Below are 27,790 nucleotides of genomic sequence, written 5' to 3'. Positions count from 1 at the left end.
TAAAGAAATCCTTATTAATGATCCAAGGCTAGGAATTAGATCTGTTCAAAGGCATATTTGCTTTTTACCCCCTATAGTTTTCACAAAAATACCGTCTGGCTTAAAATGAATTAGGTGGCACATACATTCTTTCATTTGGACTGTACCTTTTCTGTTGGACGTCTATTCAGTTTCCTTTTACAATTGCTTAGGTCTGTTAGGAGCAAGAAAGGATTTGGGAATCAGTTAAAAAACAATCTTGCTGATAGTGCAGTCATTGTGTGATTTGTAGGGCATAAAGCGATGAGATTAACAGACTGACAAATGGTTGGCTATGGGAAAGAGTCACAAGGTAATATATGACAAAATTTTCTATGTTTTGGTTGTTCCTAGACATAGTGACCCATTTCTACATGCTTTGAACCCTGGAACTGCTTTAAAAATTTATCCTAACGTCTTTGGTTTGCTCATTAAGTGTCCACAAAGACAGCCTTCTGAAGCACAAGAATTAGAAAGTGAAAAGATGAAGATATAATTTGAGTAGAAGATTATACCTTCTATCAGTATTCTTATTCTTTAGTTTGTTTTTAAGTTATCAGGATTAATTGGTATCAACTACAGGTAGAATGAAAATTTTAAAGGAATTTGTAACAATTTTTTACTCTTGAACACAAGGTCATATTATTTAAGAGTTTAGTAACATGGCTAGATATAAGATAATATACAAAAATTAATTGCATTTCAGTGTGCTGCCAACAAACAAAATTTAAGAAAAGATATTATTTACAGTAGCAACAAAAATACAGTTTCTGGCATAAACCTGACAAAAGATAATAAGACATTGATGCAGAAAACTGTAACTATATTATAGGACATTTAAAAAAATAAATAGCATGCTCATTCAGGACAATTTGATGTTGCAAATGGCATTTTTCCCCTAAGTTAGTCTATAGATTCAATGCAGTTCTAATCAAAATTCCTATGGTGGGCTTCCCTGCTGGTGCAGTGGTTAAGAATCCGCCTGCCAATGCAGGGGACACAGGTTCAAGCCCTGGTCCAGGAAGATCCCACATGCCACGGAGCAACTAAGCCCGTGTGCCACAACTACTGAGCCTACGCTGTAGAGCCCGTGAGCCGCAACTACTGAGCCCTCGCGCCGCAACTGCTGAAGCCCGTGCACCTAGGGCCCATGCTCTGCAATGAGAGAAGTCACTGCTGTGAGAAGCCCGTGCACTACAACGAAGAGTAGCCCCTGCTCACCACAACTAGAGAAAGCCTGCATACAACAACGAAGACCCAATGCAGCCAAAAATAAAATAAATAAATTTATTAAAAAAAAAAAATTCCAGTGGGGATTTTTTTGGAACTTGACAAACTAATTCTAAAATAAAGGAGCGCACTGGCCAAGACATCCCTGGAAAATAACTTTTCCTCTAGATATCAAGACCTATTAAGCCATTTTATTTTTTATAGGCTTATACAAAAATACAGTATATAAAATTCAGTATGTGAAAATCAAACAGAACAGAGAGCCCAGAAACACATATAAGGAAAACGACAAAGATAGCATCACAGACCCCTAACATATACATCATGCAAATCTATTCCAGATGGATTAAGGGCTTAAATGGGAAAACCACATGTAGTAGAAAATACAGCAGATATCTTTATGATTGCATGGAGAGAACTATTTCTAAAATTAAGAATTTCTGTTTATCAAGCGTGAGTGAAAGAACAAGGCACAAATCTTGGAAAAGATTTTTACCATGCATGTAACTGACAAAGGGTTAGTGTGAGGACATATAAAGAATTCATAGGAATCAATAAGAAAATGATCCCACCTTGTGCTCAGGGCCCCTGGAATGCAGTGCTGCCAAGGGGCTGAAACAGTTTGGTAGAGCTATAGGAATATTTGGACCCAGTTGTCCTACTCAGGTGAATGTATCCAAGTGGAATCTCCCCCTAGAAAGAAAAGGAACTGTTTGATTAAAGGTGTGTACACTGCAGCAGCACCAAAAAAAACCACTGAAAACTTCTCAATGTCCAGTAACGGGCAACAAGTCAAAAGAAGTCTCCAGGACATCCACTCAGTGGAATAATTTGGGGCCTTCATATATTATAATTAATGAAGAACATAATATTAAACAGTGCAACTCAAAAATTATATTGGTTCTGTATAAAAATTATATATGGAAAAAATTGTGTATGTGAAAAAAGGCTCGTGGAAAAAGGAATATTTGTGATAGGTTAGGAGATTGTAAGAGGTTTTTTAATGTCTTGTAATTACAATTTGTGAAATACAAAAATGAGAAACAGGCAACTTAGTAGAAAAATAGGCAGAAGTCAAACAAACCAAAAGTAAAATTAACAAGTATTTTACAGAAAGGAAAATGTGAGTGGCTAAAACCATGAGAAAAGATTCTCAATCTCATTATTAAGCAGAAAAATGCAAATTAAAACCCACGATGAGCCATCTTTTTATACCCAACAATTGGCAAAAATTATAGCCTAGAGGACAGTGTCAAGTATTTGGTGAATATGTGCATCAGTGGGGATATATATATATACTGATGTTAAACTGTTAAACTGTTTTAACCACCTTCGAAAATGATTTGGCATTACCAAGCGGGCCTAGTAGTAATAATCTTAGAGAAACTTCACGTGCACACACACACATTTATATGTCTGTATAAGAATGTTTACAGCAGTATTGTTCTTAATAGCAAAACCCCAAAACAACCCAGGTGTCCCATCAGTGGTACAAAGGATAAATGCATTTTGGTATATTCATACACAGACATTTTAGATTCCAGTGACCTTAATGAATTACAGCCACATGCATCAGAATCTCAAAACCTTGGTAAATCTAGTTTAAAAAGTGAAGGAATGGTAAACACAATTCAGAATAGTGGCGACCTCTGAGGGAGAAAGAGAATGCAGTGGTGGAGGAGGCATGCAGTGGACTTCAAAGGATTGGTGATGTTGTATTTCTTAAAATAGGTAATGGTGGTTTGTTTTAATTATTCTGTAATATTAATTATACAAATATTTTAGCTATACAAATATTCTCCTTTCATACTAAACACATTTTATAAACCAATTTCTCAGGAACAGCTTACCTTTTGATGATCTTTTCAAAAGTTTTCACCTGTTTTCTCTGCTTACAAAGTTAGGTATCTTTGTTTTCTTACAATTTTAATGATAACAAGAATTGATCAACTTGTCCTCAAAAAGAGTTGTCACACTTTCCTTGCCTTACAGATTTCCCATCAGACATCGCTAACAAATCTCTCTCAGAGAGCTCTGCCACGATGCTCTGGAAGGCCAAAGGCAGGAGGAGAAGAGCATCCCACCCTACTGCTGAATCCTCTAGTGAGCAGGGGGCTAGTGAAGCTGACATTGACAGTGATAGTGGCTACTGCAGTCCCAAACACAGCAACAACCAGCCTGCAGCTGGGGCTTTGAGAAATCCTGATTCTAGCACCATCAGTGTATGTGGCATTACTTTGATTTCCTCATCAGTCATCTGTGTCAGTATTATCTTTGTGTCCTCTGCTAAAGCTGAAGTATCTATTTTCATGAACAATTCCTATAATAATAGGATGGTTAAAAATGTATTTTGTATGTTTTATTATTAATATAAGAATACTCATTTATGCAGAAGTATTTTTTCTAAGATTATAATAAGCATGCTTCACACTAGACGGAATTATGAAATGTTTTGCAAGGTATATGGTGTTGACTCTTAAGCGGAAAATAATTGTCTTTTTTGTTTCTATTTTTAGCATGTGGAATCATCTATATGTGCAGGTACTTACTTTCTGCATAGTGTTTTTGCTATACTTTCTTCTTTGTCCATGTCCCAGCTTTGTTTTTAAGCATGAGGCTTGCTGATGCTGCAGAAAAATTAGAAATCTTCCAAGGAAATTCAAGTTAATTTGAAAGTATAGTTTTGTTGATGAAATTGAGAAAATTCCAGCTAGAGCTATTCTGAAAGATGACAACTTGTATTACTAAGAACTGGAATACCACTTAAAGTTTATGGAAAATTTTTCAGTATTACATTTATAGTGACTGAGTTTCAGTATGTGAAGTTAGGGGGCCCTTTAGGTTTTGACATCTTTATATTTTTAAATCTCATTTATTACAGGTGGTGTAAATTGGTCCAGTGTAACTTGCCAGGCAACTCAGAAAAAACCTTGGATGGAAAAAAATCAGACGTTTTCTAGAGGTGGAAGGCAGGCTGAACAAAGAAATAATTCACAGGTAATTTGGATTAGGTTGGAGAAATTTGAGTAGTGTGAGATGCATTATTATAAATGGTATAGTGGTTTTGAAGGGCAGTGTCCTTAATTTTTGGTGATACATATTGTGATGATATCTGTAACTTTTAAATGGCTTAGCCAATAAAATTATTATTTAAATAATGAAACAAAATGGCAAGATGTTGAATGTAGGTGGGACGTATATTGTACCATTTTCTACTTTTCTATATTTAAGAAATATATTTGCATATTTTATAATTTTAAAAAAGAATACTCTCCAGTCCTACTTCATCTTTTGTGACTGTTTCTTATCCATATAAAAAATTTAAAGCATTTTAATACCTTAAATACTGATTCTTTGAACTTTAGGACTGTAGCCTGGTCCACGTGTCTTTAGTTGACTATAAACACCACAAGCCATACTCGGTGCTTGTTGCAGTACCATAGTGATGGCTGCCTCTGCCATAATGTGGCCAGACGGGGCAGCTTCCTGGTCTTGGGGAGCAAGACCTAGCTGCAGTACAGCAGAGCGAGTTATATACTGCTACGAACTTCCAATAATTGTCTTCCTGCGTTGGTTGTCTGTGATATCAGGGAGGTGTTGATTGGTCAGTATTTTTCCTTTTTAATTTTTAGATAGAGTTCCTGGATTCCTTAAATCTAGTTAAGGAATTAAAGTTACCATACGAATAGATCTGGATGAACTGAAGTAAGAGTAAGTTACCAATGGATTGAGGAAACCGAATACTTGCTGGTGTGCCTTTGCTTCCCTGAAATGAAGTACTTCAGATGTACCCTAATGTTAATTAGGCTGTTGGGAAAGCAAGTAGAATAATGCCCTCTTCCCTATGGTTATTGCGAAAATGAGTCATTGTTGTTTGTGGCAGGCTTGTGAGGCAGTCTAGCTTTATTTGATTAAAAACAAAAGAGCTAAAACAAGACTTGTTCATATAGATTAGATAAACAAAATCTACGGAATGTTTGGTTAAGGACTGAAATTTTATATTGAAATCATAACTGCTAGACCTGCCAAGTTTGCAGTCTCATTATTGGTACTTTTGGTATCAGTAGCCCACTAGAGAGGAAATAATACTGATACAGAAAAACATTTTATCTCTGCCTCAAAACTGATGCGGAATGGTGAAAAAACACAAAACTTTCAATTATAGAAACGCATAAACGTTTGTTTATTTTGTCTCCCTTCATTCCAAAAGAACTGGAGCCAGATGTTGAACAATGTGTGTGTTTTCTTTTCTACTTCTGAGGCTTTGTTATACTTTTCTTAAGTGTGTAGCTTGATTTTTGATATGCAGAACCTTTTTTTTAAGTCAAAATATTTTCCCCCTTTGCAATTTCTGATTGTTTTTAGGCTTAAAAAGTCTTTTAGAAATCTAGTAAATATTCACTTGTAATTTCTGCTTTTTTACAGGGTAATGTTTTCAAAACTTTTTTATCTGAGGTTTTTTTTTTGATGCATGGTACAACATAATGAGGTCGATTTTCACAGTAAACCAGTTGTCTTAACATTGTAATCCATTATTTTTTCTGATTTGTGCTGCCCTTTTAGTCATTTGCTAATTTCTTATGTCTTGGGTCCTGTTTCTGGGCTTTTTTGTTCCATTTATCAGATTTTTGCACCTGTACCATGCTGCTTTAACTACTGTACAATGCAGTGATTTTTAATGTTTTTACCAGTGTTTTAACATTTGAAACAGCAGATTTTTTCTATACTGTGATGTGCCCTTAATTGTAAATGAGGGACAGAATGTAAAAACTTAAGTTTTTAAAAATGGCTTTATTTTGTGAATAGGTTGAAAAATAAAATATATGAAAAAGGTTATACAATGAACAATCTCATTTTTACCCTGTCTCCACTTGTCTTCTTCTCTTCCCTTTATCTGTGTATTTTCCCAGAGTTTTTTTTTTTAACAACTCCTAATGTTGTATGGATATATCCTTGTTAATTTCTGAAGTCCCGTCGTTGGACACTTGAATTGTTTGTAAACTACTGCTGTTAATAGATGTGCTGCAGTATTAATTAGAAATCTGTGTGTATAGCAGTAGAATAAATTCCTAGATAAGGTATTGCTGAGTGAAAAGATAAAGTCATTTCTGTTATTTGGTAAATAACACCAGATTGTACCATTTTGCATTCTCACCGATAATGTGGAGGGTGCTTATTTCCAAGTAGCCTCAGTAATCATGTGTTTTCAAGATTTTGGATTTGTGCCAGTGAGAGAGGAATAGTGTATTAAAGCAGTTGAGTATCTTTCCATATGTTTAAGGGCCGTTTGTACTTTTCTGTGAACTTGTCATACTCTTTGACCATTTTTTGTATCTTGATCTATTTCTCTGTTTTTGTACATTAAAAAATTTTTTTTAATTTAGAAATTTTTATTTTTCTTGGGCCGTGTGCCTTGTGGGAGTCTCGTTCCCTGACCAGGAATTGAAGACAAGCCCCCTGCAGTGGAAGTGTGAGTCCTAACCACTGGGCCGCCAGAGAATTCCCTGTTTTTGTACATTTTTAAATCAATTTGATCAAGCTCTTATCAAATTTTTTTAATTTCTGGGAGCTGGTAGTCTGTAATATGAGTTGAAAATATTTTGCTAGATTTTCATTTTTGACTTTGCTTATTATTATTGCCATATACAAGTTTGTTTTAAATAGCATTAAGTTTATTTTTATAAAGGATTTTGCCTGTTTTCCTCCAATGTGTTTATGCTCTTGTGTTTTTTTTACATTTAAATCTTTATTCCATTTAGAGTTTGTCTTGGTAGGTGTTGTGAGATATGGGTCCTATTTTGTATTTTTTAAGTGGCTACCTAAATCTCCCAGCACCATCTATTGACAAGTCCATTACTTCACCTATTTGAGATAACTACCTTTATCACCTATTAAATTTCCATATATATTGAAATCTGTTTCCAGATTTTCTGTTTTGTTCCATTGGTTTTTGAACTAATCTATCAACTTAGGGAGAATGGATTGCCTTTATGATATGGCATCTTTCTAGAAAAACAATGTCTTCCTGCTTTTTTTTTTTTTTCTTTAATTTTTTGGCCGTGCAGTGCGTCATGCAGGATCTTAGTTCCCTGACCAGGGATCGAACCCAGGGCCCTTGCATTGGAAGCGAGGAGTCTTAACCACTGGACCGCCAGGGAAGTCCCCTGTCTTCTTATTTTTGAGTTACCTTTTTGTGTTCTTCAGAAGTATTGTATAATTTTCTGAAAATAAATTTGTACATATTCCTCATTTGTCAGTTCCTAGTATTTTTCTTTTTTGTTATGTAAGTGGAATATAAACACCTGAGTCTTTAGATACTGATTTTGTGCTAGTCATTTAAGAATCTTAATATGTAGCTGTAGCTGTAGTTTCTGATTTGTTCCCTATGCTCACTTTCTAGCAACAAAACTCTTTTTTCTTAGAAGAATTTTTTTAAAAGGGGGGGTTATTAGTTCATTCCAGGAGGTAATGGAAATACTTGCATATTTGGTCCTCATGAACTTTGTTGGGACCATTAGCTTGGGGGTTTTAACTTAATCCTGGAACTTTATGTCTCCAAGTACAAGAATCAAGTTGCATTTATTTTTTTAAAAAATTATTTTTATGTTTGTAACAACATTAATGCATATATACTAAGGCTGGTTTACAACAGGGCTTACATTTTTTTTTTTTTTGCGGTACGCGGGCCTCTCACCGCTGCGGCCTCTCCTGCCGCGGAGCACAGGCTCTGGACGCGCAGGCCCAGTGGCCATGGCCCACGGTCCCAGCCGCTCCGCAGCATGCGGGACCCTCCCGGACCGGGCCATGAACCCGTGTCCCCTGCCTCGGCAGGCGGACTCCCAACCACTGCGCCACCAGGGAAGCCCAGGGCTTACATTTTGATATAATTATAATGCTGTTTGGAGGGCAGGTTTACATTTACTTGTTCGTGATAGTGACTGTACAAAGAAATGAAGAGTTCTACTCATTATTCTCTTGCTTCTATTCATCCCAATATTGGGGCTTGATTATTGGTTTTCATTTCAGTGTTAATAATTTATGTGAATTCAGTTGTTTCTTTAGTACCTAGACATTGTAAATTGCTTTTGTTTTAGCATCCTTGTATAAGCTGCTTTTTATGAGCCAATTTAAAAAATATTTTATTATGAAAATTTTTAAACAGACCTTAAAGTTGAAGCAATTTTATAGAGACCATTCATATAGCTACTAGCTTGATGCTCTCGAAGATTTTACAGAAATTTGCTTCATCACATATGTATTCCTCTGTCTCTCTCTATCCATGTTCATGAGTTTATTTTAAAATGAGGTAAATATTTAAAACCACGGAACTGTTGGGTACCTGACAAATTATCAAGTTTCTTAACAGATGCTTATACGTTATAGGAAGTAGCCCCATTGTGCGTATTCTAAGGAAGATTACATTTGCTATATGACTATCTTCTGGCCTATAGTTCTGCCATACAGCCTACTTCCCAACAGAGTATAAAAATTCTGTTTCTTAAAAAAAAAAAAAAAAAATTATGTTTCTTATCAGCAAGTCTTTTTAGACCAGTTGCTTAGCATGGGAATTGCTAGGTGCTTCTAGGTCTTTGTGTGCATATTTTTGATTTAATAATCCAAAGTCTGTACAACAGCACCTTCAGTCCAGGTCTGCTTCAAGTTCTGTATATTGTTAGAATTCTTGGGTAACTGGTAAAGAGGATCATACTTTTCACATCTTATCTAGGTGTCGTGGTTCAGAGGCATTTCATCTAAGTTGCATTAGGTACTTAAGAGAGGGAACTTGGTTGTCTTAAGATTCTTAAAGTGCTTAATCTGTTTTTTTCTTGCTTTTATGACAGTTGAACATTTTGCGAATGGGTCAATAGAATAATAATTTATGTGATTGAATGACAATTTTATTCTTTTAAACCTGTTTTCTTATAAACAAGATTTAAAATGTTTAATATTTCCTAGGAATTAAAAAACAATAAAACTACAGATATTAAAAGACCTACGATAGTTTTATAAAAAGGTAATACTCAGTTTCTCCCAATGGTAATAACATCTTGCAACTATAGTGCAGTATCACAACCCTGATATTGACATCAATATAGTCGATTCAAAACAGATCCATTACTGCAAGGATCCCTCATGTTGCCCTTTTATAGCCAAACTCCCCCTTCCCTTCCCCACCAGCCTCTCCTTAACCCCTAGAATCCACTTATCTGTTCCCCCTTTTTATGGTTTTGTCATTTCAAGAATGTTGTATAAATGAACTCATACAATCTTTTCAGGATTGGCTTTTTTTCACTTGCATCGTTCTCTGAAGATTCATACAGATTATTGGGTATTTCGGTAGTTTGTTCCTTTTCGTGACTGACTGCTGTTTTATAGGATGCATATACTACAGTGAGTTTACTCTCCCAATGAAGGATATCTGGGTTTCAAGTTTTTGGCGTTACAAATAAAGTTGATATAAATGTTCATGCACAAGGGAAAAAAGTAACATGCACTAATTATCACATTTTTGTATTTTCATTATAATGACCTTATTTGTCAAAAGTTTTAACCTTTTGTAATAAGTTATGCACTTTATGAAAATTCATTGTGCTGTATACTTTGGGGTACATTTCTGTATGTTATACTTCAATAAAACATTTTACTTAAAAGTAACATTTCCCCCCCCCCCGGGGTTTATTTAGGTTGGATTCAGATGCCGAGGACATAGTACTTCCTCAGAAAGAAGACAGAATTTGCAAAAGAGACAAGATAATAAGCAGTTAAACCCCAGTCAATGTCATAGAGGCGACCCAAATTCCGAGTCTTTATATTTTGAGGTATTGTTTCAAACTGTATATTGTTATAGTACAATTATTGCCATTAAGAAATTAATTTTTCTTACATTATGATAAGTACTTTTTATGTCTTAACATGTGACTGCAAGTAGATTGTAAGTTACTTAGATGTATTTGTCTTGTCATTTTTATCTTGGTTATATATAGTTAGTCTAACATTAACTTTATTAATGTTTATTTTCATAAATTTTTGTCATGAGTATTCATTTTGAGGTAACATATGGAGGTAGAACTTAGTTTTATGTGGACTTCACCTAGTTTGAAACTTTCTTCCTAACTTTTATTATGTTTGTTGAATCTATTTGTTAAGTTTTCAGATTTAAAAACTTCAGTCTAGTCAATTTGTGCTGCTAGCCAGGGGAGTCTTGAAGAAGGAAGATAAAAGGCTATTTTACTTTTTCTAATAGGCAGACAGTTTATATTCTAATTGCAGTGTTTCTATTATTCATCTAACTGGTGCTCATTGGAGGCCTGTTGTATGTTTAAAGTAAGGTGCTCTGCATGATACATTAAGGTGAATAAACACACTGCCCTTAGGGAGGTTGCTGTGTAATAGAGGAATGTAGACATGTACACACCTGATACTTCTTGGGTGTGGTTGAAGTTGAAAGGAGAAATAAGTCCCTTTGGGTTTGAGGCAGGATAGGGATAACATTTGGAATAGGTATTAAAGAATGAGTAGAATTTGATTGTGTCAGGATGGTGAACAAACATCCCAGGTAACTCATTTTTCTTACATAGTTTCTATAAAATGAGTTAATAGATGGAGTTTAAATATGCTTGAGGCCAGAGGCTTCAGATGAATAATATGTTAGATAAGCTTAGTAATTGAGCTAAAGGACTTGAGGCTTCAGCTCAAGTAGTGTATCAAGAACAGTACATGTGGCAGATTTTTTATTTGCACTTAATCATATGATTGGTTCCATACTTATATTTAGTTAAAAATAATAGATATAAATTTCAGTGTAAAGGAGGATATTGGTTAAGAAATTACTTTGAATAGGGAATTTATTTTTATTTTTTAACTTTTAACGTTATTGACTGGTGTATGTAGTAATGGGACAGGGAATATATTAATGAAATTCATACTAAGCCATTTGTTTAAAATCTTCTCAAAATTATGTGAAATGTGATAAAATCCTTTTTGAATTTCTTTTTATTTACTTACCCACCTTAGGGTAGAATTATTAATAAAAATGGAATAGTAGATGCAGAAATCTAAAGGATGGACACGTGTGGATGTATCCCCATCCTTGAATAATTAAATTAGCTATGTTTTAGCATGTGAGAAATGAGATTTCCTTTTTAAGACTTTTAAATAGTTTAATATTGAGTTAAAAAATTACTTCCCTGTCATTTCATTACTCTTAAGCATTATAAATGTTGTTCTTAAGAGTTTATTGCTTTGAACTCTGTTTTTACTTAAAATGTGGAACTATTTCAGGATGAAGATGGATTTCGAGAACTAAATGAGAATGGAAGTGCTAAAGATGAGAATATTCAACAGAAACTTTCTTCAAAAGTAGTAAGTGACTCTTTTAAAAAAGATAAGCAAAATATTTGAACATCTTTTGAGCTATGGCAATGTTGAAAAGAAATATTCCAGCTAAGTATGAAGACTTGTAGGGCAGCGTGGCGTAGAAGAAGCACTGTATTTAGTACTGATCTTTAGTATTTCTTCTCAGCATAGCCGGAACAGAGACACTGTCCTTCGAAATCCATAGTTCCATTACAGACAAGGAAATACCATTAATTAAATGACATCATAAACCATACAGTCCATGCTAAAATTTCCCCAGTTGTTGCAAAACTTTACCTTGGAGTTATTTTGTTTTCAGTCCAGGATCCAGTCAGTTATCACCTATTGCATTTTGCTGTTTTGTCTCTATTATTTTCCAGTCTCCCTGTCTAGAATGATCCCACCATCTCACTCTGTTCTTTATGTAATTGAATCTTCTGAAGAGTCTAGTCCAGTTATACTGTAGAACATCTCACATTCTAGATTGTCTTTCCTTATGATTAGACTTTTATGGAATCACTAACAAATGTTTTTCTCTGGTTATCGTAGTTGGATGATTTACCTGAGAACTCACCAATCAATATAGTTCAGACACCAATTCCCATTACAACCTCAGTTCCTAAACGTGCAAAAAGTCAAAAGAAGAAAGCTTTAGCAGCAGCCCTTGCCACAGCTCAAGAATATTCAGAAATAAGTATGGAGCAAAAAAAACTACAGGTATGTATTCATTTTTATGAACAAATACAATAGTTTATTTGGTAGGTTTTGGGGGATGGATGGAAGACTGACAAATATAATTATCTTAAATTGTCACATTTTCATACTAAAATGAAAAATGTTTTCATGCTTACCTTGCAGGAAGCTTTATCAAAGGCAGCTGGGAAAAAGAATAAAACACCTGTACAACTAGATTTGGGGGACATGTTAGCAGCTCTGGAAAAACAACAACAAGCCATGAAAGCACGGCAAATTACTAATACCAGACCTCTGTCATATACAGGTGATACCATTAATCCTGGCAATGTGCTATTTGGCTTTGGTAATGTATTTTGGAAACTGTTAATCTAAATTATATATACCTACAAAAATTCAGAGTCTGATTACTCAGCAGCTTCTCTCCTGCCACTAGTAGCCTCCTAACTATTACCTACCTTTCATTCCCCCTAACCCCCAGTCTGTCTTAAAAGGAGCACTCTTTTTCAGATATAAGTTCAAAATCCTCTAGTAGCTCGTCATCTCACTTGGAGCGAAGCCAGGGTCCTAAGTCATATCTTAGCTGGTCCTGTTACCTTTCTGCCCTCATCACCATTCTCCCCGGCACTCACTGCTCTAAGCCACGTTATCCCCCTTGCTGTTCCGCAGACACATCCAACATGCTCCAAGCTCAGTGTCCTTGTGCTTGCTCTTTCCTTTACCTGGAACTCTCTTCCCTCAGGCATCAGTATAGTTTGTTCCATCAGGTCCTCCAGGTCTCTGTTCAAATGTCCGTTGGTATATGTTATGAACCAACCAAATTTTTCTCTTCTTCAAAGGTGTCAGTAAGAATCACAAGTAATTTGGCTCTATAACTGTTAAATTATCCAATTTAAAACCCAATGGAGGGCTTCCCTGGTGGCGCAGTGGTTGAGAGTCCGCCTGCCGATGCAGGGGACGCGGGTTCGTGCCCCAGTCTGGGAAGATCCCACATGCCGCGGAGTGGCTGGCCCGTGACCCATGGCTGCTGAGCCTGCGCGTCCGGACCCTGTGCTCCGCAACGGGAGAGGCCACAGCAGTGAGAGGCCCGCATAGCGCAAAAAACAAACAAACAAACAAAAAAAAACCCAATGGAAAACATAGGAGTGTTAATCAGATTTTGTGTGTATGTGTGAGAGAGAGAGAGAGAAAGGGAGACAGGGAGGGAGAGAGAGGGAGAGAAGTGGGGGCAGGGAGGGCGAGGAGAGGAGGGAGGGAGAGAGAAAATGAGCTGGCTTTCTGCTGAAACAATAATTTATATTTTAACAAACCTCGTCAGAGTTACAGCTCAGCACCTTTGACATGCTCCCTCATTTCTTTTCATAGTCTTTGTTTTTAGAGGATGAGGAATAAGATAAAGGAAAGGGAAAGGCACCAACAAAAAGCACTGATGTTGAGGGGAAGAAAGGAATTTTCTCTTTCCTCGGTTCCTATGTAAAGGGTCTACTGCTTTTAAACAAAAATATAAGTAACAGTTTATAACTTTAATCGTGTGTGCAAAATGTTTAAACCTATAGCTAGTTACCATCCGGTATGAACCTTAGCTTTGAGTAACTGTTAGTAAAAATAATATTGAGTGCATACTGAGCTTTAGAGTTGCATGCTGTTGAGATCAGGGATGTGGCAGTAACATCTCACTAAGAGTAAAGGACTCTAGGGAATGAAACTGAGTTAGTGTTCCAGAGGCAGTGTGGTCTAGTGGCTGCATGCGGGGGCTTTGGAGTTGAGCTGCGTCTTGAATCCTGTTCTTCCATGTTTTTCCTTGGCAAGTTATTTAATCTTCCTGTGCTTCACTTTCCTTACATTAAAATGGAGATAATACAGTACCTGCTTCTGGATTGTTTTGAGGATTGAATGAGATGATACATGTAAAGTGCTTAGAAGAGCGTCTGGGTTATAATCATTCAATAAAGTTTAGCCAGTTATTTTGGGAAAGAGATTGTTAGCCTATGATAACTTCAAGTGGCTTATTATTACAACTTTGGTTTGTTTAGCACATTAATATATACAGATGTAAGTATCTACATGCAAAGTGTGGTGTCAAGAACTGTGGAATCACAGGTAGGATTAAGATACACCTGTGGTCAAGGAGTTTATAATCTAGTCTGAGAGAAAGACATACCCACATAACTAATAAAAAGCAGTGCCTTAGGAAAGATACCAGCAAAGTTTTATGAACTTATAGAAGAAAGAGTGATTTATGTCAACAGGGATGTATGTTACAAATGCCTTCATATATGATAGCATTTGGACTGGGCTTTAAAGGGGGAGTAAGATTCTTGACAGATGGAAGTGAGATTAATCTCTAATCTATCACCAGTGTTTAAATTGGGAAGTGTTGATTACAAAGAAATCAGCTTTCTTGGGGAGTCCAAAAGAAGGACGGGACTATGGCAGAGATGTAAAAGGATTTTAATGAATTAATAGGGTTTTTTAATTGGTGGAATGTGGAAACAGGTCAAAGATGACTCCAAACCCTCTGACTTGGAGGACTGTGGTGGGGGTTAGGTATATGACGATATCCAACAGGATAAGGATCACGGAAGAAGAATTTTCTTGGGAAGAACAGACTCTGGCCCTGTTGTATTTGAAATGCTGGTTAGGGAGGTCCTGGTGGTTCCTATTTAACTTATAGTTAGGTACGTGCAGTTCAGGTTAGAAGTCAGTGGATTTCAAACAGAGATGATTGTTGTAGCTGTGGAAGTATATAAGATTGTCAGGGGAAAGAAAAATTAGGAAAAAGATGTTCAGGGATAAAGCCTTGTAGAATGCTCAGAGTTAAAAGACAGAAGGAAGAAGAACCAGAAAAACAGGTTTGAGAAAGAGTGAGAAAAATGGAACGTAATGTCACAAAAGGTGAGGATAGAATTTTGAGGAAGAGGATGTGGTCTTTGGTAACAAATGCTGCTTTGCTCTAGAATAGAGCAAAGAATCAGAGTTAGATTTGGCAGTTGCAAGGTTTTATGTGATCTTGGCAATAGCAGTTTCAAGAGAGTGGGTAGGGCGGAGGCCAGATTATAATGATTTGGGAAGTAATGAGGAAGAAAGGGGAGTGATGGTATCTTAGAAGCCAGTTAGGGGAGAGGTTTTGTTAGTTTGCCTGTTTTTTCTTCCTTTTATATAGAGGAGAATTTTAACTTCTTTTGGGGAGTTAGGTAAAAGAGTCAGGGGTCAAGTCAAGGAGGAACTTGAAAGATGCAAGGGGAAAGTAATAGAGCAAAATCCTTGAGGAATTAATCCTGAGATGGGATTATGAGAAGAGGTGGTTGGTAAGCCTTCGGTGGGAGTAAGGATGCCTGCTGCCTCCTCTCAGGTGGCTTAGAAGTTTATATTGGAAAGCATCTTCTCAGGGAAGTAGCAGGAAAGCTTTTCTGCTAGAGTGAGAGTTGAGATTAGAGGCTAGGTCTGCTGAAGGTTGGGTGGTATCCACGGGAGAATGAGGGTAACAATCAATCAGGCATAAAAGAATTGCTGAATAGTACTGACAGTGCAGCCAAGAGGGGAAAATCATCATTCTTTACTGACAGGCTGAAATGAGGAGAGGAGTGATAAACTACTTATCTTATGTAAGGGTCATTGTTAGATTCATTAGGAATAAGGAGAGGTACAGAGTTTTGAAATTTCAGAGGTAGCATGGTTCTTTGGAGCTGTATCTGAGGGATACTGCACGGCCATATACTGTTCCTGCTGTTGTGATGTCTGTTTTCCACAAGAAGAGGATGTTGTTGTTCTTATAGGCTTATTATTAGAAATTTTGAAAATATGTGGAGTTGGCCATAATAGTAAAACTAATGTTCTTGTTTGTTTTTAGTGGTCACTGCAGCTTCTTTTCACACTAAAGACTCTACTAACAGAAAACCCTTAACCAAAGGTCAGCCCTGTTTGACATCCTTTAATTCTTTGGACATTACTTCCTCTAAAGCGAAAAAAGGAAAAGAAAAGGAAATTGCAAAACTAAAACGGCCCACAGCACTTAAAAAGGTAAAACAAAACCTGGGGATATTTATTTTACAGTATAAAAAAGGGTTTAAATCGTTTTGCAAAAGTAGTTGTGGCGTTTTGGCCAACTGATTATTGTGAAAAGTTCTTAGACATGCATCTTTATGATGACTAGTTAATTTAAGGTTGGGGATCTCAGCATCATGACTATCTTTCTGTGTTGACCAAGGCCCTGGGGAATGAGTTCTGTCTATAAGTTTAAAAGAAAAAGTTAAACATTTAGGTATCCAAAAACTTGAGACCCTAGGTATCAGAAGCCTGGGATTCTAGTACTAACTTCAGTACTTATTGTGTAGTTTTAGCAAACCTTTCTTATCCTCATCTTCTTTATAAGTTGGGTATAATATCTGCTCTGTTTAACTCAGTACTCTTATTAGGAGGAGTGAATGAGATGATCTGTGACCAAATAAATCTAACGTAACTATGTGACCTGGTTTCCAAAGGTTTTATTTTATCCATTTTGGGGGAAACCCTAGTTTGTCTACTAGGATTTAAAGAATGAAGCAGATGTGGTTTGATAGCTGTAGTATTATATTGCCTTCCTTTATTTTGGATATAGTACTTCCTTCAACTGCAGTGCCTAAAATTACATTCACCTTTTTGCCAGTCAGTTTCTACATAGCCAGCCAAAATCCTTACCTCCATTTTTTAAGTGAACACTACTATTCCTGTGTAATAGTGACCATTTTAATCATTCAGTACATACTTAAAGAGTAATTAGTAATTAAAGACTGGTAATGACTTTTAGGTTATTTTGAAAGAAAGAGAGGAAAAGAAGGGCCGTTTAACTGTGGACCACAGTCTTTTGGGATCTGAGGAACCAATAGAAATGCACTTAGATTTTATTGATGATTTGCCGCAGGAGATCGTTTCCCAAGAAGGTAAGATCACCTCTTTCCCCCTTCTTCTTATAAAATGATCCGAAGTATTTTAATTAGTAGGTAAGAACATATCACTAGTTGTTCTCCTAAATATGCTCCATATTTTATCTAAATTTTTTAATCTTTGAGAGTGGTTTCTTTTGAAGATGCTTCTGTAGAGAGATTTAAAGGGCAGGGAGGCAGGTGTTACATAGTAGGTCTATGGCATTTTTGAAGCTTAAATCCTGAATTTGTTGTAAACCCTCATAATTATGATCTTACTAATGCATCCTCTGTAACTGTCACAGTTCCTTTCATCTTGCCTTCTTTTATATCTAGAACACAATTGACTTTCTTTGCAGGACTACAGTTGACCCTTGAACAACGCAGGTTTGAACTGCACAGGTACACTTGTACACAGATGTTCTTCAGTAATAAATACTGCAGTACTACTCAGCCATGATTGGTTGAATCCACAGATAGTGGAGGAACTATGATACAGAGGGCGGACTATAAATTATATGAGGTTTAAATCCCCATATTGTACAAGGGTCACCTGTATATTTTATTGAATTGCTTTTGTTGATTTTCTTCCTTGCTTTTGTGAAATTAATACATATGCCACAATGAGTAGAGAATTGCAAAGCTTGTTGTAGTGTAGAGTCCAGTTGGTCAGTAAGATTCAGTCCCATACAATGGGTAGCCAGCACATGATTTCAGATGGGACCTCAGCAAAACTGCAGATGCCTTCTAAAATTTATACTACTGCGGAAGAAAGATTTTAAGAGAAACCTGACTAGGTCCCTGTTTCTCCTGGTATTTATTCTTCAACTTTTGGCAAAACATTTAAATCTTGGCAAAACATTAAATAGATTTAGTAGCAGTGTTCCCTTGTGTTTAGAAAATAAGTTTACTTCTTCTAAGAATTGTTCCAATATGTTTGGTTAGGGTTCCCCTTTACTCTCAATTAAGTATCATTGCCTTTGTATTTAGGTGTATCTGTTTATGCATTCCTTCAACAAGTGTGTGTTGAACATCCATCATATGTACTTCAGTAAGTGGGGTAGGGATGGGAAGGTCAGGAAATGTCATAAAGATATATAGTGGACTGGCCCTGTTACAAAAAGTTTACAATCCAGTAGAGAGATAAGATATATGTGTAACTTTGCAGATTAATGGACTGGACAAATACTAACTCATTTCCTGAGTTTTAGAGCTGTTTAGAAAAGAAGCAGTAACTAAAGGTGGCAGTTGAGTCAAGAGGTGGCATCTGCAAACGTGGCTGCCTGAGCACAGGAGCAAAGACCAAATGAAAGAGAAACTGGGGTGGTGCCTGGAGAACTGGGAGTGGTGTGGAGAGAATGAGTGAGGTAGAATTCATCATTGCCAGCAGCAATGGGAATTTTTAGACAGTTAAAAAAAATTATTTCTAAGAAATAGGTGGAAAAATACAGATGAAGGAGATGGGTAATATGATCTGGAAAGAGTGCAGAAGCGGATACGTCTTTTGTTCTTCAATTTAGATCCCCTGGGAATACATGTTTTAGATAACTTGGCCTTCTTGCATCTCTTCTGTGGAGACTTGTAGGCTATGCTTGATGTTTTTCAGAGTATATTTTAAGACATAATAGGAAAATTTGATTTTTGTAGTATATGAGAAATGTTTGTGATACGAACAATGCCCAACTTGGTAGCTTCTGGAGAATTTGGAAGTGATAACAAAAGGTAACTGCTATTCTAAATTATGTTGAAGAGTATAGAGCTTTTCAACATTCAGAATTTCTAAATTCTTTCCCCTCACCCCACGTCTCCACAGATGCTGGACTGAGCATGCCCAGTGATGCATCCCTCTCTCCAGCAAGTCAGAACTCTCCGTACTGTATGACACCTGTGTCACAAGGCTCTCCGGCTAGTTCTGGGATAGGCAGTCCGATGGCATCTTCGACAATAACCAAAATCCACAGCAAAAGATTTAGAGAGTAAGTTTTAGTCTCATTATTGAGGTTGAATAGCTTAGGTATCTTGACTGTAGTTCTGAATATAATATTGTCATTCTTTCTTAGTGGGTTGAACAGATAGAATACCAAAGATCTTTAAGTTCTGTCAGATTTTGTTTAACAACGGGTTTTATTATATGGAAAGTATTTGCCTTCCGTCAGCTGTCAGTGTTCATGTAAAAGTGATTTGACAGTAAATACATTCTTTTTATATCAGCTAGTGTTTATACCCATGAAGTTTTACCTCTTACAGCTTATGTATTATATAAAATGTCATACTGTGACATTTTTCCTCTCCAAATGCTTTTGCTTTTTTGTTCATATTATTGGCCCTTCAAAAAAAACCTCTCTAACCAATTAATAACAAGTTTCTAAGATCCTCCTACGTGTAGTGAACCTGTTACATAAACCGATTTGTTTTTTTTTGTTCTTTTTTTTTTTTTTCTTTTTTGCGGTACGCGGGCCTCTCACTGTTGTGGCCTCTCCCGTTGCGGAGCACAGGCTCTGGACGCGCAGGCTCAGTGGCCATGGCTCATGGGCCCAGCCGCTTCGCGGCATGTGGGATCTTCCCAGTCTGGGGCACGAACCCATGTCCCCTGCATTGGCAGGCGGACTCTCAACCACTGCGCCACCAGGGAAGCCCTAAACCTATTTGTTTTTAAGCATATATTTCTAAGTTTGAAAATGCCCATCTGTGAATAACCTTGAACTGACAGTTATTGCTGTGAAGGATTTTAGAATGTAAACATTTGTGTAGGTAAATTAATTTTACCTTTGAAATTAAGTTTACCTATGAAAGAATCCCAGGGTGAAGGTAAAATGTGTGTGAATCCAAACCACATTGGTTTGTTCTGTTCCTTTATTGTTTTTGAGCAAATACTTGTCGCCTAGGTTTGGGGAGTTAATTAAATATCACATGTGTGACAAACTAAATACTTGGAGAATAAAATCTTACATATGTGTGAAATAAACAGCTTGGAAGAAAAGCAGAGTGAAGAAAATTGCATTTTTGATGTTTTATTCTTCAGTTGCTTTCTTTAATTTTGTATACTTTATGATAACCTTTCCTCAGCCTGTCCAGTTATATCTTCTTTTCTGAAGTAATGTCATACTTGCATTTATTTAAACACTTTTCACATAAACATTAAAAAAATTTCCAAAGCAGAACATTTTTTTTCACTAAAGAAAGGCAGGCCTAGATTTTCCCACCATATAATGTATCAGTAATTTAGAACTGGTAATTTGCTGGCCTGGCATTCCTAGATGAGAAATTTTACCAATTTTCCTTGTTAAGTACCTGCTTATGGTAGAGATAGATTATGGTTGAAAACTAGCAAAGTGGAATATGTAAGGAGTTTACTTAAACTAGAATGACTTCCTTATCCTTGAAATTAAGTACTATAGTGGCCTCACACTACTTGCTTTCTGGTTTTTGCGTTGTAGCCATATATGATATGATCTCACAAAGAGCCTCATTCAGTTACTTTGCCTGATATAAAGCCATATGACTTTTACCTCAAGACCTCTTTGGTTTTGGCTTCAGTTTAACTACTGAATTCATCCGCTGTAACCATAGATTTTCAGAGGTAGAGGGACCATTGAGGCTGTCATCCGTAACTCCTTATTTTTATGGTTGAGGAAGCCAGTGCTGGAGACTGTGATTTATCCAAGCATGGAGGATGAATGGTTGGTATTAGGGCATTCAGTTAGCTTTTATGAAATTAATTTGTTTCTTATTAGAAGCATCTTTAGTATTCATTGGAATGAAATAACTTTATACATTATCTCCTTACCAAAAACATTATACCTGTTTATCTAATAGCAGGTTAACATTTGATTTATATCCTTAGGAATTTAATAATTGGGTGTTTGATTGGTACTTCCTCGAGGTTAATCTGTCCTTTGCATAAAAGCCGATCTGTTGTAATTCAGGAAAACTCTTCTGTTTTCCTAATTGACTGAAGGATTTAGGAGATTTTTCAAGACTTGATTTTTTAATGAAAACCTGTTTACTGGATATATTTTTTTCCTAAAATAATTTTATAATTACCTACTTTTGGGTTCCTTTACAGGTACTGTAATCAGGTTCTTTGTAAAGAGATTGATGAATGTGTGACTCTTCTTCTTCAAGAGCTTGTCAGCTTCCAGGAACGCATCTACCAAAAGGATCCTGTAAGAGCAAAAGCGAGGCGACGGCTGGTCATGGGTCTAAGAGAGGTTACGAAACATATGAAGTTAAACAAGATCAAATGTGTTATAATTTCTCCAAATTGTGAAAAAATCCAGTCCAAAGGTATGAACATTTTACTTTTGAAGTGTTTTGATATTTATGTAGTATAATTGTAGAATATGCAGTGAATTTTAAAGTGGAAGCCATATGTCTTCTTTAGCAGAGTTTAGGTATAAAACATAATACTGAACATGAAGAAAGAAAATGAAATGTTTCAGCACCGGAGGTAGAGTAATAAAATTGAGATCAGATTGTAAAGAAAAATCCCCATTTATGAACACTAGTGAAGGATTTAGTTGGGGCCAACCAAGTGTCTGCTGTGTTGTGATCAGAGTGGGAGCTACTAAGCAGGCATTTCTTTACCTCTGCAAATATATTCTACTTTATTTTTTTTAACATCTTTATTGGAGTATAATTGCTTTACAATGATGTGTTAGTTTCTGCTTTATAACAAAGTGAATCAGCTATACATATACATATATCCCCATATCTCCTCCCTCTTTTGTCTCCCTCCCACCCCTCTAGGTGGTCACAAAGCACTGAGCTGATCTCCCTGTGCTATGCGGCTGCTTCCCACTAGCTATCTCTTTTACATTTGGTAGTATATATAAGTCCATGCCACTCTCTCACTTCGTCCCAGCTTACCCTTCCCCATCCCCATGTCCTCAAGTCCATTCTCTACGTCTGCGTCTTTATTCCTCTCCTGCCCCTGTTCTTCATAAAAATTTTTTGTTTTTTGTTTTGGATTCCATATATATATGTGTTAGCATACAGTATTTGTTTTTCTCTTTCTGACTTACTTCACTCTGTATGACAGACTCTAGGGCCATCCACCTCACTACAAATAACTCAATTTCGTTTCTTTTTATGGCTCAGTAATATTCCATTGTATATATGAGCCACATCTTCATTGTCCATTCATCTGTCGATGGACACTTAGGTTGCTTCCATGCTGACTATTGTAAATAGAGCTGCAGTGAACATTGTGGTACATGACTCTTTTTTTTTTTTTTTTTTTGTGGTACGCGGGCCTCTCACTGCTGTGGCCTCTCCCGTCGCGGAGCACAGGCTCCGGACGTGTAGGCTCAGCGGCCATGGCCCACGGGCCCAGCCGCTCCGCGGCACGTGGGATCCTCCCGGACCGGGGCACGAACCCGCGTCCCCTGCATCGGCAGGCGGACTCCCAACCACTGCGCCACCAGGGAAGCCCACATGACTCTTTTTGAATTATGGTTTTCTCAGGGTATATGCCCAGTAGTGGGATAGCAGGGTTGTATGGTAGTTCTATTTTTAGTTTTTTAAGGCGTCCGTACTGTTCTGCATAAAGACGGTATCAATTTACATTCCCACCAACAGTGCAAGAGGGTTCCCTTTTCTCCACACCCTCTCCAGCGTTTATTGTTTGTAGATTTTTTGATGATGGCCATTCTGACTAGTATGACGTGATACCTCATTGTAGTTTTGATTTGCATTTCTCTAATGATTAGTGATATTGAGCATCCTTTCATGCATTTGTTGGCAACCTGTATATCTTTGGAGAAATGTCTATTTAGGTCTTCTGCCCATTTTTGTATTGGGTTGTTTGTTTTTTTGATATTGAGCTGCATGAGCTGCTTGTAATTTTGGAGATTAATCCTTTGTCAGTTGCTTCATTTGCAAATATTTTCTCCCATTCTGAGGGTTGTCTTTTCATCTTGTTTATGGTTTCCTTTGCTGTGCAAAAGCTTTTAAGTTTCATTAGGTCCCATTTGTTTATTTTGGTTTTTACTTCCATTACTCTAGATGGTGGGTCAAAAAGGATCTTACTGTGATGTATATCATAGAGTGTTCTGCCTATGTTTTCCTCTAAGAGTTTTATAGTGTCTGGCCTTACATTTAGGTCTTTAATCCATTTTGAGTTTATTTTTGTGTATGGTGTTAGGGAGTGTTCTAATTTCTTTCTTTTACATGTAGCTAGCTGTCCAGTTTTCCCAGCACCACTTATTGAAGAGGCTGTCTTTTCTCCATTGTATATTCTTGCCTCCTTTATCAAAGATAAGGTAACCATATGTGCATGGGTTTATCGTTGGGCTTTCTGACCTGTTCCATTGATCTATCTTTCTGTTTTTGTGCCAGTACAATACTGTCTTGATTACTGTAGCTTTGTAGTGTAGTCTGAAGCTAGGGAGCCTGATTCCTCCAGCTCCGTTTTTCTTTCTCAAGATTGCTTTGGCTCTTCGGGGTCTTTTGTATTTCCATACAAATTGTGAAATTTTTTGTTCTATTTCTGTGAAAAATGCCAGTGGTAGTTTGATAGGGATTGCACTGAATCCGTAGATTACTTTCGGTCGTATAGTCATTTTGACAGTGTTGATTCTTCCAATCTGAGAATGTGGCATATCTCTCCATCTGTTTGTATCATCTTTAATTTCTTTCATCAGTGTCTTATAGTTTTCTGCATACAGGTCTTTTGTCTCCTTAGGTAGGTTTATTCCTAGGTGTTTTTTTCTTTTTGTTGCAGTGGTAAATGGGAGTGTTTCCTTAATTTCTCTCTCAGATTTTTCATCATTAGTGTATGGGAATGCAAGAGATTTCTGTGCATTAATTTTGTATCCTGCTACTTTACCAAATTCATTGATTAGCTCTGGTAGTTTTCTGGTAGCATCTTTAGGATTCTCTATGTATAGTATCATGTCATCTGCAGACAGTGACAGTTTTACTTCTTCTTCTCCAATTTGGGTACCTTTTATTTCTTTTTCTTCTCTGATTGTTGTGGCTAAAACTTCCAAAACTCTGTTGAATAATAATGGTGATAGTGGGCAACCTTGTCTTATTCCTGGACTTAGAGGAAATGGTTTCAGTTTTTCACCATTGAGAGTGATGTTGGCTTTGGGTTTGTTATATATGTTGAGGTAAGTTCCCTCTATGCCTACTTTCTGGAGGGTTTTTATCATAAATGGGTGTTGAATTTTGTCAAAAGCTTTTTCTGCATCTATTGAGATGATCATATGGTTTTTCTCCTTCAGTTGGTTAATATGGTGTATCACATTAATTGATTTGCATATACTGAAGAATCCTTGCATTCCTGGGATAAACCCCACATGATCGTGATGCATGATCCTTTTAATGTGCTGTTGGATTCTGTTTGCTAGTATTTTGTTGAGGATTTTTGCATCTATATTTATTGGTGGTATTGGCCTGTAATTTTCTTTCTTTGTGACATCTTTGTCTGGTTTTGGTATCAGGTTGATGGTGGCCTTGTAAGAATGAGTTTGGGAGTGTTCCTCCCTCTGCTATATTTTGGAAGACTTGGAGAAGCATAGGTGTTAGCTCTTCTCTAAATGTTTGATAGAATTCGCCTGTGAAGCCCTCTGGTCCTGGGCTTTTGTTTGTTGGAAGATTTTTAATCACAGTTTCAATTTCAGTGCTTGTGATTGGTCTGTTCATATTTTTTATTTCTTCCTGGTGCAGTCTCAGAAGGTTGTGTCTTGCTAAGAATTTGTCCATTTCTTCCACGTTGTCCATTTTATTGGCATAGAGTTGCTTGTAGTAATCTCTCAAGATCCTTTGTATTTCTGCAGTGTCAGTTGTTACTTCTCCTTTTTCATTTCTAATTCTATTGATCTGAGTCTTCTCCCTTTTTATTTTTGATGAATCTGGCTAATGGTTTATCAATTTGGTTTATCTCCTCAAAGAACCAGCTTTTAGTTTTATTGATCTTTGCTGTTGTTTCCTTCATTTCTTTTTCATTTATTTCTGATCTGATCTTTATGATTTCTTTCCTTCTGCTAACTTTGGGAGTGTTTTGTTCTTCTTTCTCTAATTGCTTTAGGTGTAAGTTAGGTTGTTTATTTGAGATGTTTCTTCTTTCTTGAGGTACGATTGTATTGCTATAAACTTCCCTCTTAGAACTGCTTTTGCTGCATCCCATAGGTTTTGGGTCGTCATGTTTTCATTGTCATTTGTTTCTAGGTGTTTTTTGATTTCCTCTTTGATTTCTTCAGTCATCTCTTGGTTATTAAGTAGTGTATTATTTAACTTCCATGTGTTTGTATTTTTTTTTTTTTACAGATTTTTTCCTGTAATTGATATCTAGTCTCATAGCGTTGTGGTCGGAAAAGATACTTGATACGATTTCAATTTTCTTAAATTTATCAAGCCTTCATTTGTGGCCCAAGATATGATCTATCCTGGAGCATGTTCCATGAGCCCTTGAGAAGAAAGTTTATTCTCTTGTTTTTGGAGGGAATGTCCTATAGATGTCAATTAAGTCCATCTTGTTTAATGTATTCTTTAAAGCTTGTGTTTCCTTATTTATTTTCATTTTGGATGATCTGTCCATTGGTGAAAGTGGGGTGTTAAAAGTCCCCTACTGTGATTGTGTTACTGTAGATTTCCCCTTTTATGGCTGTTAGTATTTGCCTTATGTATTGAGGTGCCCCTATGTTGGGTGCATAAATATTTACAATTGTTATAGCTTCTTCTTGGATTGATCCCTTGATCGTTATGTGGTGTCCTTCTTTGTCTCTTGTAATAGTCTTTATTTTAAAGTCTGTTTTGTCTGATATGAGAATCGCTACTCCAGCTCTCTTTTGATTTCCATTTGCATGGAATATTTTTTTTCCATCCCCTCACTTTTGGTCTGTGTGTGTCCCTAGGTCTGAAGTGGGTCTATTGTAGACAGCATGTATACGGGTCTTGGTTTTTGTGTCCATTCAGCCATTCTTTGTCTTTTGGTTGGAGCATTTGATTGGAGCATTTAATCCATTTACATTTAAGTAAATGGTTGGAGCATTTAATCCATTTACATTTAAGGTAATTATTGATATGTATGTTCCTATTACCATTTTCTTAATTGTTTTGGGTTTGTTATTGTAAGTGTTTTCCTTCTCTTGTGTTTCCTGCCTGAGAAGTTCCTTTAGCATTTCTTGTAAAGCTGGTTTGGTGGTGCTTTACCAAAGCAAAGAATTTGGTGAATTCTCTTAGCTTTTGCTTGTCTGTAAAGGTTTTAATTTTTCTGTCAAATCTGAATGAGATCCTTGCTGGGTAGAGTAATCTTGGTTGTAGGTTTTTTCCTTTCATCACCTTAAATATGTCCTGCCACTCCCTTCTGGCTTGCAGAGTTTCTGCTGAAGGATTAGCTGTTAACGTTATGGCGATTCCCTTGTATGTTATTTGTTGCTTTTCCTTTGCTGCTTTCAATATTTTTTCTTTGTATTTAATTTTTGATAGTTTGATATGTTTCTTGGTGTGTTTCTCTTTAGATTTATCCTGTATAGGACTCTTGGCGCTTCCTGGACTTGATTAACTATTTCCTTTCCTATATTTGGGAAGTTTTCATCTATGATCTCTTCAAATATTTTCTCAGTCCCTTTCTTTTTCTCTTCTTCTTCTGGGACCCCTATAATTCGAATGTTGGTGCATTTAATGTTGTCCCAGTGGTCTCTGAGACTGTTGTCAATTCGTTTCATTCTTTATTCTTTATTCTGCTCTGCGGTAGTTATTTCCACTATTTTATTCTCCAGGTCATTTATCCGTTCTTCTGCCTTAGTTATTCTGCTATAGATTCCTTCTGGAGAATTTTTAATTTCATTTATTGTGTTGTTTGTCATTGTTTGTTTGCTCTTTAGTTCTTCTAGGTCCTTGTTAAGCATTTCTTGTATTTTCTCCATTCTGTTTCCAAGATTTTGGATTATCTTTACTATCATTACTCTGAATTCTTTTTCAGGTAGACTGCCTATTTCCTCTTCATTTGTTTGGTGGGTTTTTACTTTGCTTCTTCATCTGCTGTGTGTTTTTCTGTCTTCTCATTTTGCTTAACTTACTGTGTTTGGTGTCTCCTTTTCGCAGGCTGCAGGTTCGTAGTTCCTGTTGTTTTTGGTGTCTGCCCCCAGTGGCTACGGTTGGTTCAGTGGGTTGTGTAGGCTTCCTGGTGGAGGAGACTGCCGTCTGTGTTCTAGTGGATGAGGCTAGATCTTGTCTTTCGGTGGGCAGGACCTTGTCTGATGGTGTGTTTTGGGGTGTCTGTGACCTTATTATGATTTTAGGCAGCCTCTTTGTTAATGGGTGGGGTTGTGTTCCTTTCTTCCTAGTTGTTTGGCATAGGGTGTCCAGCACTGTAGCTTGCTGGTCATTGAGTGGAGCTGGGTCTTAGCCTTGAGATGGAGATCTCTGGGAGAGCTGCTTTTTTTTTTTTTTTTTTGTGGTATGTGGGCCTCTCACTGTTGTGGCCTCTCCCATTGCGGAGCACAGGCTCTGGATGCGCAGGCTCAGCGGCCATGACTCACGGGCCCAGGTGCTCCGTGGCATGCGGGATCCTCCTGGACCGGGTCATGAACCCACATCCCCTGCATCGGCAGGTGGACTCTCAACCACTGCGCCACCAGAGA

At 36.9% G+C, this 27,790-nt stretch overlaps 1 protein-coding gene across 1 annotated transcript in view; it reads left to right on the top strand.

The window, feature by feature from the left end:
• Window positions 1-27,790, top strand: part of SECISBP2L (SECIS binding protein 2 like) — a 59,335-nt gene that overhangs the window by 13,048 nt on the left and 18,497 nt on the right. The window contains exons 5-15 of the mRNA XM_065871881.1: window positions 3,241-3,470; window positions 3,765-3,789; window positions 4,130-4,245; window positions 9,933-10,067; window positions 11,530-11,610; window positions 12,154-12,321; window positions 12,463-12,604; window positions 16,148-16,317; window positions 17,084-17,216; window positions 19,012-19,174; window positions 21,265-21,485. Coding sequence (XP_065727953.1) covers window positions 3,241-3,470; window positions 3,765-3,789; window positions 4,130-4,245; window positions 9,933-10,067; window positions 11,530-11,610; window positions 12,154-12,321; window positions 12,463-12,604; window positions 16,148-16,317; window positions 17,084-17,216; window positions 19,012-19,174; window positions 21,265-21,485 — 1,584 coding nt within the window. The remainder of the gene's footprint in view (window positions 1-3,240; window positions 3,471-3,764; window positions 3,790-4,129; window positions 4,246-9,932; window positions 10,068-11,529; window positions 11,611-12,153; window positions 12,322-12,462; window positions 12,605-16,147; window positions 16,318-17,083; window positions 17,217-19,011; window positions 19,175-21,264; window positions 21,486-27,790) is intronic.

The sequence above is a fragment of the Phocoena phocoena genome, chromosome 2, assembly GCF_963924675.1.
Source record: "Phocoena phocoena chromosome 2, mPhoPho1.1, whole genome shotgun sequence".
Lineage (NCBI taxonomy): Eukaryota > Metazoa > Chordata > Mammalia > Artiodactyla > Phocoenidae > Phocoena > Phocoena phocoena.
This window is presented reverse-complemented; position numbering and strand designations above follow the sequence as displayed.